Source organism: Giraffa tippelskirchi, chromosome 2 (genome assembly GCF_054371585.1).
Source record: "Giraffa tippelskirchi isolate mGirTip1 chromosome 2, T2T-mGirTip1v1.2.pri, whole genome shotgun sequence".
Taxonomy (NCBI): Eukaryota; Metazoa; Chordata; class Mammalia; order Artiodactyla; family Giraffidae; genus Giraffa; species Giraffa tippelskirchi.
Window position 1 is genome coordinate 3034890 of NC_137276.1, and position 13562 is coordinate 3048451.

The following is a 13562-nucleotide window of genomic DNA, read 5'->3' on the forward strand; positions in this document are numbered from 1 at the left end:
GCAGCACGCCAGGCTTCAAGTTGTTGATTACAACAGCAAAAACACTTAAGTAGGCACAGTTATGTCTCAAACAAAACCATTATTAAATTAGGAATACTAACCTTAGTATCGGAGAAGGCAATGGCACCCCACTCCAATACTCTCACCTGGAAAATCCCATGGACGGAGGAGCCTGGTGGGCTGCAGTCCATGGGGTCGCTAAGAGTCAGACACAACTGAGCGACCTCACTTTCACTTTTCACTTTCATGCATTGGAGAAGGAAATGGCAGCCCACTCCAGTGTTCTTGCCTGGAGAATCCCAGGGATGGGGGAGCCTGGTGGGCTGCCGTCTATGGAGTCACAGAGTCGGACACGACTGAAGTGACTTAGCAGCAGCAGAAGCAACCTTAGTATAGGGTGAAGCACACAGTAAAAGCACTTAGAGTTAGATCCATTTTAATAAATTCTTTAAAAGCAGTAATTCTCAAAATAGGACATACGTAATTTGCCTCATAAGATTTTAACGTGGTTGCGGAGGGGGTGAGAAGTATAGATACTGCAGACATAGTATTGTTAACAGGCTTTCTAGAGCATTCTGATACATACATCCCCAGGAAAAGGGCCTCAGCTACGAGAGTAACCTGGGGAACTTGTTTGCTTGAATCAATCCCAGTTAAAACTTTAAAAACTCTCTCCTGGCTCAAGATGTGGTTACAAAGAACAAAGAGTGAACAAGTACTAATGACAACTGCCAGGCAGAAAACTGTGTGAAAATAAAATGTAAAAAATAATAAACCTGAGATATGATGAGGACCTCAGGCTCCTGCGATATGCACCAACACGCCAGAAGGGACTTGAACAGTGGAAGATGGAATGCTCCTACTGAAGGGCACTGACTCCCTGAGCCGGCCTGGCCAGCCTCAAATGGTCCACAGTCTCAAACGATGCTCCTTCTGCCTAGGCTGGGAGCCCCCAACCCAGGACACAGAATTCTGGGGATCTTCTGCTCCACTGAGGGGCTGGAAGTGATGCAATATTCCAACAAGGGTGGGGGCCAGGCAGGCAGGAGAGGATGGCCCGCTGGTGAGGGTGCTCCCTCTGGCCTACGAGTCAGCTGCAGGCTCTCCTGAAGGCTGGATGGAGGGCTTCCCGGAAAACGCAGGGCTCTCCTCCAAAGGGGGGGTGGGTGGGGTGGTTAAGGGAGTTCTGAAGCGTCACAGTGAACACTGACGAGGGAGGCAGCCCGCTCCCCACCTCTGCGGCCCAGGTCTCCCTCTACACCCACACCCCCTTCCTGGCCTTCACTGGGCCCCGCCCTGCTCTATTCACAGACACCTCCACTTCTCTCTTTTCTCCCAGGGTCCTGAACCACAACAACGCGCTGGGTGTTACTCTCCACGAAAGAGGTAACGGGCCACTCCTGGCAGCGGCCTCCAGTCTTGATCTCAGACCGGAGACCCCATTCCCAGCACCCTGAGCTCTGTGGCTGACCACCCGCTCCCGGGCTTTTCATGTGGTCTTTCCACTTCACCTTTGCCAGCCTCAGACATCGAAGGCTGCAGCCCCAGATTTCCAAGTCTGTTAGCCCTGAACAGTGCTCAGCAGCTCTAGGATTGAGAGAAGTACATTCTCAGAAGCTGTTTCCTTCACACCGAAGTGCAAGGGTTAGCTTGTTCTAATCAACAGACAGGCCTTGGAAGGAGCCCCACCAGGTAACATCTCAGGAAGGTCAACAATTTTTACAAGCCCTCATTTAGAATATGGGAGAACAGTGATGGCTACCAACCAGAACCTGCAAAGCATCTCCTGTTTTAGCTGTTTTCTCTTTAAATCGGTAATTCCTTCTTTTTTGGTTTTTAATTCAGGGAAAATATCAGTGCAAACGGCCTGAGAGCACCAAGCTGCATCCTCCTGTGGCTCCGGAAGGGACACGGCGAGAGCAACCTCCTCTCCCCATCGCAGACCCTCTGAGGGCGCCCTGGGCTGGCCCCAGGGTGTGGGGAATGACAGGCGCCACAGCAGCCCCGGGACCCCGGATGGAGGGGGCTTGGGGGGCCACACGCAGGACACCACAGGGAAACGTACTCATTCTCCCCAAAAGGGCCTTTCCCCTGATGGAAGAGCAGGGTTTATAAAGACCATTCTGAAACAGGGTTCAAAAGAGACATAGAAGTACAAGAACCCTTTTAGAGGGTCGGTAGCAGAAGTTGCAAAGAAACTTCCCTCTAGCCAGCAGGTTTAAAAAATGCAGATTTTACTACTGTCATGCAATTGGATTTCATGGCTACAAGCTAATAGCTGTGACGAAGGAATTACTAAAGTGTTAAATATTTCATTTAAAAAGGAACATTGCAGACACTTTAAAAAGAAAACTCAGAACTCATCTGTTGAAAACCGTCCTCTGTGGGATGGAACAGGGAGGAAGGCTGAAGGCCCCCACCTTCCTGTTCCCTGGGGGCAGCCTCCTGCAGAATCTGTCCAGAGCACCCCCAGGCCCTGCCCCAGCAAGGGGACTCAGGGCGCTAGGGGAGGCCACCCCCAGCTCGGCAGAAACAGCACACGGCGCCAGGGTTGGTGGGCCTGCCCGCTTCTGCCGGGCCGGCCATGGCTGCCAGGAGGGCCTCTGGGGCAGAGGGAAGAGAGTGCTGCACACGCCCCAAGTCTGACAGCAGGTCTTCGCTTTTCGTAGCTTGCTCTTCTCGAATGCTCTGTGGAACCCTGCTTTTGGCACAGTGCTTCTTTAGTCATTCCAGCTGCTTCTGCCATGATCGCTAAGGCTGCAGGTATTAAGAGGTATACTACACCAAGAAGCTAACATTTTTATGAGTCAATATTAAGAAGTGAGGGAGTATTCATAGAAACTAAGTTAAAATGGTATTTTATTATGAAAGAAACAGTAAGATTTATTTCAGGAATAACGGCTCCATTAAAAAACTGTTTCTTGGAGAAACATGAATTCAAAATAAACAAACCTGACCTTTGTAAGAGGTTTACAGGGAGGACCCGACCGCCCTCAAAATGCCTCGCTGAATTACAAGGCAGCTAGCTCATTAGCAAAACACAAAAACAAATCCCTTTCACAAAACTCAGAAAACAAAACATTCATCTCTGTTTTTGAAGTTACGTTACTAAAACCACAATTCCACGAGGACTTAGAACACTTCTCACTTGCATTCGCCTCTCATTTTTATTCCTTCACCAGCGCCCTGAACCTCGCTGAACTGCCTCCCTTTCTGAGAGAAATCCCACCTGCGGTGGCTCACCGGCAAGAGAGCCACCTAGGCCTCCTCCAGACTTCTGGTCAGGAGGACGGCCTAACAGTTCCTTGGTAGAAATGCCCAGATAATCAACTTGTTACTAATCAGACTTCAGACACGCTCCAAGGTAAGAAGATGAATGGCGTGAAATGCCCAGCGTGAAATGCCCAGCATTCGATGTTTCAGCCTCTACAAAAATGGCGATTCTAATAGGCCCTGTTTTGTGACCAGCCTTACAAAAAAAAAAAAAAACACAGACGGTGAGCATCACCCTCATCTCAGGCAAGGAGCCTGAGAGGTGAGGTGGCGGCCCTGCCCAAGCAGAGGGGCCCCGGGCAGCAGCACAGCCAGCGCAGGGCCCCCAGCCTCGCAGGCCAGGCTGTGGGAGTTACCCGGGGAGGTGCGGAACTCCAGCAGGAGCTCTGTCATCGCTGCGCTTCCAACCAAGCTGAGACAGGCAGGTCTGGTCTATGCATCTACATCTCAGAGGAACGGGATGAAAGGTGACGCCCAAAGGATGCTAAATGTGTTCACGATCTCAGAGGCATGGAAGACAGAATGTGTCAAGGAAGCATTTCTTCCAGATAAACACACCCGCTCCTCCCTGACTGCAAAGGTTTCTCTTCCCGGTGGATCCCGCAGCCATAAGGAGCTCTGGGATGCTGGAGCGCCCTCCCCGTGTGGGCTTTCCCCTCTCACTCCAGTTCACTGGCTCCAGGACAGAGAGGAGGAGAGCGAAGCCAACCTGCCCTGAGCAGCGAGGGTGTCAGCACACCTGGGGTTAGTGCCAATTAACTCCGGGTTAGCAATCACATTACAACCACCCACCACCTCCCTTCTGAAACTGTAAAATCCCCACACCTGGTCCTCGCCTGGGAGAAGTGAATGAGCTAAATTAGAAAAACCTGGCTGGCACAGGCTGCGTAGTGGGAAATCCTGGCCTGGGAGGCACCACTAACTGTCAGCAGGCGGCCGGGCCTCGGGGACCCTCCTGCCCTCACCCCAAAACCCAGCTGGAGGGGACCTGGCCCCAGTCACGAGTGTCCCCCAGCACTGCAGAGCTAGTCCAGCAGGGGGTGGGCTACTGGGTGACTGGATGGTCTTCATCCTTCCCCAGTGGCTGTTTCCAGCTTGCCTTGGTTTCCTAGACCGAGCATGACCGTGACCCACAGGCAGAAGAGACAGCCACGCTCAGGCCCAGAGCCGGGAAGGGCGGGTGGCAGGGTGCGTGTGGCCAGTTCCCACTCTCTTCCAGCACTGAGGACTTCAGGGTTTGACAAGCTCACCCCTTGCTGACACCCTCATTATATTATACAGATACTTCCCGCCCTGGTTTCATAATTTCTCTGCTCTGAAACATTCTAAACCTTAAACTTGAGCTCACTTATTTGACAAATGTAAGAAGGAAAGTGGTTTGGCCAATCCGCTTCTGCTCCTGGTGACAGAGCAGTAAATGGCAGTAGCGGACAGAAGAGTTCACTGCTCCAGGATTCCCAAGCCTCTACTTCAAGGACAAACCCACATTTGAGTTCCTCAAACTGCACAGCAGGATCCTGCCCTGCACCCGGTGTGGGAGGCACACACTCGAGTGTCAGGCACACCCTCGACCCTGCCTGGCGACATGCGGGGCTGGTTCCGGTTCCGAGGAGGTGGTGAGTGCCAGGCAGTGGCGGCCAAGCTCAGACGCAGCGCCACCTCGGCCCAAGAGGGCCCCACTCACGGACGATGGGGCATCTCAGGACGTGAGTGTGGCGTGTGGCAAAGGCCCACCCAGCTCTTAATGCGGTCTTGCCCTGGAGAGGCCTTCTAGACATTCCCATTGGAGACAACCCCCCTGGAGACGCTCCCACTGGAGACGCCCAGGGGCTGACGAGTTCCTGCTCAGCTTCAGTTCATTATGGGCAAAGACCTCCAGGGTCCAACCTGGTCACGCCCCTGACCTTGCTGGTCAACCCAGGTATTAGCTCAACTTGCCTGAGCTTCTCTACCTGTTGTCCCTGAAAGCTCTGCTCTGCCTTCAGTTGTGCTGAAAACCACGGCAGCAGTTAGAACACCACTAAACTTACTTAGCAAATTCCACTTTGAAATTCTAGATTGCTTTAAATTCACCTCACCTAAAATCTCATGGTAGTATTTTTTTTCCTTAAGTGTATACGTAGCTATACATCTATACACATGTATCTGTACATAAGTGTCGTGTCTAACTCTGCGGCCCTGTGGACTGTAGCCAGGCTCCTCTGTCCGCCATCATCTCCTGGAGCTTGCTCAAATTATTTTCACTTGAGTTGCTGATATAGATTTACTTATATTAAAACAACTGTGAAAAAAATCACTACGCAAAATAAACCTCCGCTATGTGTATAGAATGATATTAGTTGCATAATTAAGCTCCAAACAAAAGCTTAAGCTGGGAAAGCGTTTTTATGTTATCACAGACTTTATGTGCCACTATCACGCTGCACACAGACAGTAAGTTCTCAATTCATCCCTCAAGAATATGAAATTTAACTGTGGTAAGTTTGAGACGTTAGCCTGAAAACTTATTCCAGAGGACACGATGCCGCCGCCCACTCCGGGGTGTCAGCAGCCAAGTGCGTGGAGTAGCCAGCTGTCCACACTGAGTCTCGGTGCTGCTGGCAAGCAGAGAGTGTACGTTAACAATAAGCTTATTGAAAAATTTACTGCCATTCAGATGTGTTCCTATTTAAAACTCTCAGCCAGTGAGAGTCAGGAGTCGACCTGCATGGATCATTTTTATTGCCTTTGCCAAGAATTATGTGACCATGTGCCAAAACTAACACGAGCACTTGGAGCGGGTGGAGAGCGGGCGGAGAGCGGGCGCTCCCAGCCGTGCTGTGTGGCACATGCCACCTCTGTTCCGACGGGGAAGACACACGGCAGGCGTGATCGACAGCCCGAGCCGGGGGGTGGCTGACAGTGATCAGGTCAGGCTCCCTGAACCAGATGCTGCGTGGCAGCCATGGTACCGACCTTTCTGGAAGATGGGATGGTGCAGTGCAGGCATGGGGAGCCCCTCGAGGACCGCAGGCTCGCGGAAATAGGCGTCCAGCCAGGCCGCGCACTGCAGCAGGGGCTCCGGCACTGCCCCTGGACCTCCAAGCTGCTCAGCGGGAGCGGTGGCCTCCGTGGGCCTGCAAAAGAGAGAACAGGAGAGACTAAATAAACCTCCAGGCCCTGCCTCCACCCGCTGCACCTAAACGGGTAGAAAGGTGACTGTGGAAGGAGGGGGCCAAGCGGCTGCGGTCACTGCACCCGTGCCTCCACCTCTGCTTGGAGGGACACAGTTTCTGGAAGGACGTTCTGGGACCGGTGCTCGTCCGCGGGGCTCTGAGCGCCTGCGGTCCTGCCGCCAAGCGGGGGTGTGAGAACAAGGGTGATTGTGAGAACAAGGGTGATGAGCTCAGATGCAGCTCCAGGGGGCATGTGCCTGCCCCTTCTGAGACCACCACTCGCACCACCACCACCCACTTCCTCTGCAGAGTCACTGAGCATTCGCCGTAAGAAAATGTTCTCCAGACATACTGTCAGAGCAGTTAAACCGCACCTCCTCGTCCCTCCCACCACATTTCAACCGCACACCCCACGGCTCCCCATGTTCCACGGCTCTCAGCTGGCTTCTGGGGGACCCGCCCTGAGTCTGTGCTGCGCCTCATGCTCCACGGCGTCTGGCGATGTGCTGGTCACTCTGCAAGGCTGGTTTACTTACAGTGCTATGACCTTCCTGCCTGAGACTTCTTTTTTCCAGACCTTCTCATTCATTCCCTGTGGTCACTCTCTTTCCTCTTTCTAACTCCGCAGGTTTAAGCCAACGTACCTCAGACTCGCTTCAGATGGTCTGTCTGTTCTCCTCACGGGCTCACCCTTCTGTCTGGGGGATCCCATGGCTCCCCTCATGGAGCTGACTTCTCCCCTTCAGCAGAGGCTGACTTTCAAGGGACATGCTCTGCTGGGCTGAGAAAATGTCCCTCGGGAGAGGGTCACTTCTGCTGCTTCCGAGCCCCTGACTTTTATGAGGGATCCAGCTTTTCTTAACTTCTGAGGACGGCACACCCACACAAGCACCGGCACGCAGCTGATTTCAGGCGTCGTTCCTCCCTGACCTCGCGGCCCTGGACAGGAGGCAGCTTCCCTGCGCCTGCACCTCCCAGCCCGCTGCGTCTGGTCTCCACCTCAAGGCTTTCGGGGAGCGGAAAGGTGCACAAGGGCAAGAAGCCCTTCCTGAGCCGCTCCCACCTCCGCTCGCCCACCCCCTGGCGAGGGTGTGACTGAAGTGGAGAGGCCATACCCGCTTGGCAGGGCAGCCCATCGTGGGTAGGAGACGTGAGGCTGAGGCGCTGAAGCACCAGGAGCACAGGCTTGAGCTCGCCGGCGTGAGGGGACACGCCAGTGTGCGCGGGGCCCGGCCCTCCACTCAGCAAGCCATGGGGAGCAGCTGAAGACCTTTAAGCCGGCTCTTGTGAGCACCCCTGGCTGGAGTCTGAGTCTCCAAGTCACGGCGTGTGGTGGGTCTGGGAGTCCCGGGAGGTCCTGGGACCCCCAGGAAGAAGCCTCCTTGGGTAGGATGCACGGGGAACTGAGAGGCAGGTCAGGAAAGGTGTTCTGAGTGCGTGAATGTGAACGGCATTAAGGAAGGAGCCAGCCAGGAAGGAATGGAAACAAGCCTTTCAAGGTGACCAGGGGGAGAGGGACCTCTGAGACCCTGGCCCACAGAGCCAGCCCGTCAGGCAGTCCTGCGGTCACGCGGCTGGGCTGGGCAGGCCCAGGCCTTCTCCAGGCTGCCGGCTCCCGGGATTGCCGGGAAAGGAGCCCCAGAGCGTGCCAGCAGCTGGCCCTGGGCTGACAGGGCCCTCCCTGCAGGATGGGGCTCATTCCACTCTGGGGGGGGACGCCTGGGGACGGAGACTCTAGCTTCTCTGCCCTGATGTCTCTCCCCGCTAGCAGGGAGCTGACACTAGGGAAGAAAGTGGAGAAAGGCCACGGGCTCTGCCACCCTGCTCATGGGGACCGCTGGGAGGAGACGGGGTGCGCGGAGCTCGCTCAGACAGGGCATGGCACACGCAACCTGGTGGGCACGCACATCAACGTGGGGGCACGTGTGGGCAGCGGCCCACGCGTGACCCTGCTCACACCCGGCTAAGTGGCAGATGTCACCGCCCCTGACCCACGTGGGAAGCAGGAGAGGGCCCCGACAGCCCTGGCCGGCACCTCCTGCAGAGGCGGGCGGGGTGAGGTGCTGGTGGGAGAGGCAGCAAATGTGGGTGCCTGGGTGGTCTCCGGGGCTTGACGGGTCTTCCTGACCATCACACCCTGCAAACAGGGCCCCTGAAGGGGGAGGGCACACCGTCCAGGAGACAGGTAGCTTAAGTTGAGAGTGAGGGGCCTTGCACCCACCTTGAGGAGTTACAACTCTTACTCAGATGCCCTCGTTCACTCGGGGGCATCTGACACAGGCTACGGAGCTGTGGGCATTCTGGAGCACTGCCTAGGTTGGGGGCCTCTTCCCCTGCGTTGCTAAGGGAATTGAAATGTGAGCTGAGTTTCCTAGCATTTCCCACTCTTAAAAGGATATTTGAAGAATTTTTATAGTAGTAAAATTCATCTTAAATTGATTTTTTATGCTTGTGCTAAAGATCTCAACCTCTGATTTACTCTGTAGTTCTCCTTTTTAACTCTTTCTCTATTGGCATTAGATAACTATTCATGGGTGAAATGTAATTAAACAGCTTTGATTCTGAAGCAAGGATTTATGATACTACATTTAAAATGAATGGCATTAAACACACACATAAAATCGGATTTTTAAAGCCATGACACAAATTTCCATTTCTACAATAAAATAAAATTTATTCTCTGCCCTGCCCTCTCCTCCAACCTCGCTCTGCTTGTCCCTGAAAGAGCTGTGGTGTGACAGGATCACAGCATCTCTAACGGCTGCTCTTATTATGGAGGAGTTTCTCCAGGCTTCCTACCGACGAACCTGAAACCCCAATCATTATGGGCTCCGTGGCCCACGCTCATTTAAATCTCACATCCACGTCTCCCTGGGAGCTGGGAGCCTAGCAGCTCACCTACCACTAAATGCACAGACTGTGGCCACTGCCTCTGGGAAGCACCACCGTGTGGGAGCTCGGCCCCCAGGAGGGCCGCTGGAAGGCCAGCGCCGAGGATGGAAACAAGACAAGGCCGTCCCACCGCTCCAGGGCCAGGCAGAGGCCGACCTCAGAGCTGACCCTTCCAAAGCTGCCCAGGACGTCATCAGCAAGAGCAATTCTGAGGCCAGTATCAGGACACTGGAGCCCTTACACTTATTTTCACTTGGCGCAAGAGAGCTGGTAGTGGCTGGAAAATGCATTTGGCTTTGTTGAGCTTTGTAACCTAACAGTAGAGAGCACAGGCATCTTCACACACTAAACACAAAGCCACCTATGTTTTGGCGTAAGGGTTTCTTCAAGAAATATGCAAAGCTGGCAACCTCAGGGACCCTGTAGGAAAATAAAAAGGACAACAGAGTGCCGCCTCGAGGGGATGCTGCTGGAACCTGGGTGTGTCGGAGAGCCCTGTGGGAAGCTCTCCTGGAGCCGTGACCCCCGAGAAGGAGCCTGACCCATTCCCGTGGGCCTGGAGAAAGAACGTTCTGGTGTTGAGTTGCATTTCAGATTTGTTTGGACATGAACCTGTCCATCATTCCAAATGAGACACAGCAAAGCAGGTGACATGCTTCAGAACAAATGTCTGAAGTGTTTCCAATAAAGCAGGCAGGGGCTCTCCCCAAGACTTACCCAGAGAACCCACGAGTTCACAGCACTGATCCGGGAAGCTGCACCAGGAAGGCTGTCTGTCCCCGCTGCGTGAGGCCTCCAGGCCCCGGCCCCAGGGGGGCAGGAGGAAGAGTGACAGCCTGGCCCCAGGGGGAGCGGACGGGCCCAGGACACAGGTCCCACACGGCGGCCCTGCCTGGCTCCAGGAACCCTCCGGGGGCAGGTGGGGTGCTGGGCGCCAGGCTGGCTGAAGCCACCAGGAGGTGCTGCTCGGGGTCTCACCCCCTGTGGGGACAACTGCGTGGCGGGCCGCCCAGCGAGCGTGAGGGGCGCCCCCAGCTCTGCGTTCTCCCATCTGTCCCACAGAACAGCTGTGCTTGACACGCCCACCTGGCGGGCAGGAGCTTTGCGTGTGTGGGTTCTGGGGCGCCTCAAGGCTTCACTTCCAAGGCAAAGAAGAAGGGGGTGGCAGAGAATGAGATGTTTAGATGGCATCGCTGACTCAATGGACACGAGTTGGAGCAAACTCTGGGAGACAGTAAAGGACAGAGGAGCCTGGTGGGCTATACAGTCCATGGGGTTGCAGAGAGTCGGACACAAATGACTGACTGACTTCAAGTCAACAACAAGGCTTCAACGGCTGGCAGCAAAGAATCACTAAATCCTCTTGTTTGAATGAATTCTACTCCCCATAGACATCACCATGTCATGTACTTGGGCTTACAGCCCTTCTGACATGAGCAAGCAGGCCGGAAGTCCCGCGTCCCCTCTCTCTGGTCGGCCCTGTGCATCCTGCCTGCGGGGGACCATGCAGCCGCCGTGCCCCCGGCCTCCCTGGGACCCGGTGCCTGTTCCCCATCTCTCGCTTCACAGGGTGAAACTGAGCCTTACGGTTTTGGGAACGTTAACTGGTGATGCCAGAGGATCACCTAAGAGAAGAGTTCCAAAGACTCGTGTTCCTGAATCCACCTGGAGTCTGGAGCCGTGATGGGGAGGTGTCCTTCAGCAAGGCTGGGAGGACGGGGAGGTGTCCTTCAGCAAGGCTGGGAGGTTAATCCGCAAGGACGCCGACAGACACTCGAGTCCGACCTGACGTAAAGATGCGCCCAGAGCCCTGACCGCACACAGTGGCTTAGCGCCCCTCAGGATGAGCAGCCTCACCGTCTCTGGCCCCCAGGACTCCAGGGTAGAGCGCCAGACCTCACAGGCTCAGGTAGGGACATAGGCACAGAAAACACTTAAAACTGCAATCGAGGTGACTTTATAAACATCATGTGGAGACGGGAAAGGCACAATTATGTCCAAGTTAGCAGATCTCTGGCAGAGTTGCTTCTGTTTGTCCTGCATTTAATTATACCTTCTTGTAAAGCTGAGATGCTTTTCTTCCAGTGGTAGAACTGAAGACAAATAAACCATGCTTTCAATAAAGATCCTTTAAATTTTTCTAAATGAGAAGCTGAACGAAGCCTTTAAACTCTTTATTCCAACCAAATTTAGTGGTCTGATTCCATTCAAGCATTTACCGAGGACCCGTTAAGTACAGGGCTTATTGGCACGAGTATCAACTTGAGGACTGCCATCCACCTGGGCAGGCAGGGAAGCTGAAGGTACAACACAGAGGAATTCACCCCCTCCCTGATGGCTGTACTGGAGGAACCTGTCCTGCCCCAACTGGGACTTCCCTGTGTTACCTGATGAACGAACCAGGAAAGTGATGGCTCCGTGACACTGCCTGGTGGCCATCAGCTGTTTGGGCAAGAACCCTACATGGGTGTGACGGAATCTGTGCAATTATTTGAACATTCCAGAATTGTATTAGGACACACAGTAGAAAAAGGAGAAAGTGTTGATACAGTGGTAAGAAACACAAGTCTCAAACAACACAACTCAGTCAGTGGGGCAAACAGGAGGTGCACCGGGGGTGGGGGGTGGGGGGCCTACAGACCCAACCGGAGCCTCCCTGCTGCTTATCAGGTGATGTTCTAAATGATTCATGTGTCACCTTACCTCTTTCTCACACGATCCTAAGACCAACATGTACTCAACAATGAAAAACGGGGAAAAGATTAATAAACATGCATGAAATATCAGCAACAGGCCTAAGTTTACATATAAAAATGGTGTATATATAACATGCAGGTTTTAATTCTATGAGACCAGAGCACCTACTACTTGTAACACGTGACTTTATGGACCGACGTTCACACGCTTGGTTCTAGTACCTATTTCAATGATGATTATTATGTGCAGAAGGAAGAGACTTCGTATCAGACTAGACAGAGTCAGCGCTGAAGGCAGCCCCAGCCTAGTTTCCAGGGACGGCAATGGAAGGGCAAGCCCGAGTTCTGACCATCAGCTCAGCGAACCTATGCTGAGGAAGAATTCCCGCTTCTCGCCTTCATGCTTTCTGCCCCACAATCACACCTCCTGAAACGAACTCGACACTCATGATCCCGTCACAGGCCACCAATGGCTCATGGTCAAGTCAATGAGAGGAGGAGGAAGAGGCCGTCTCAAGTTTAACTGGGCCCCCTTTTACTCACCGTCTGGGTGGTCACAGGTACGTTTTCAACAGGCATCCTAAGTCCCCAAAATTTGGGGCTCAAATTAATGTCAGAACCTAAGTAAGAATTCCTCTGTAGAAATTTGCTTTAGTAATTTAAAACACCGACCAACAACACAGAGAAAATTTTACATAAAGTTTCAACTCCTCCCCATATAATGTAAATAAGAACTGTATTTTTTAAAGTAAATAATTGCTTCTTTAAAATATATCAACAGTAATACATATTTTAAGAGACAATTTAAACAGTATACTTGGCAGATAAGAATGCCTTAAAAAGTCTATCCACTTTTTCTCCTAAATGTTCAAGTTGTTAAAAGGAAAACTGTATTCTATCAACACTTTAACATATCATTAAAAATCTCCACTATTTGACAGATGAAGATAAAAACACCCCAAAACTACAGATGAATTATCAGGTCCCTAATGATTCCAAAACAATTACAGGATGCAGAGCAATCTAGTTAAATTTTATTCAAAAGCTTACTACATTTGTGTTTTCTTTTATTTTTCTATCAAGAAGCCCATGAGGTTTAAGCACAATTCATTATGTATGAGACCCCACTTGCGGTGCTTGACTGTTGATTAATAGCAAAGTTTGCTGTATGTACATTTGCAACATTAGATGCATACAATATGCTAACTTATTCTTTCACTGAAACTAATTATTTACAAAAATGACTACTTGAGACTACAATTTATTAAATGCATGCATCCAGTCTCAATTTGGCCCCCAAAGACAGCCTGGAATGAAGATCTTTTACTTGATGTGACAACTTCTAGAAACACTATTATTAATATTGTAAATGTGGCAAATAAAGAGTTCAAATAGCCTTATGTCTATGTTGTATTTGCTTTCACCACTGAAGCAGTGAACAAAGAAGCTTTCTAAGGTTTCACACACACAGGAGAGGTATGTTCCTTTTTCCCTGCTTAATTTAGCTTCTTACAAGTAAGATGCATATATGTTAGCAATGAAAGAG

At 52.3% G+C, this 13562-nt stretch overlaps 1 protein-coding gene across 3 annotated transcripts in view; it reads right to left on the reverse strand.

The window, feature by feature from the left end:
* MGMT (O-6-methylguanine-DNA methyltransferase) overlaps positions 1-13562 on the reverse strand; it is a 278608-nt gene that overhangs the window by 36908 nt on the left and 228138 nt on the right. For all 3 annotated transcript variants that reach the window (XM_081573015.1, XM_081573016.1, XM_081573014.1), the window contains one exon: positions 6229-6389. In XM_081573015.1, coding sequence (XP_081429141.1) covers positions 6229-6389 — 161 coding nt within the window. The remainder of the gene's footprint in view (positions 1-6228; positions 6390-13562) is intronic.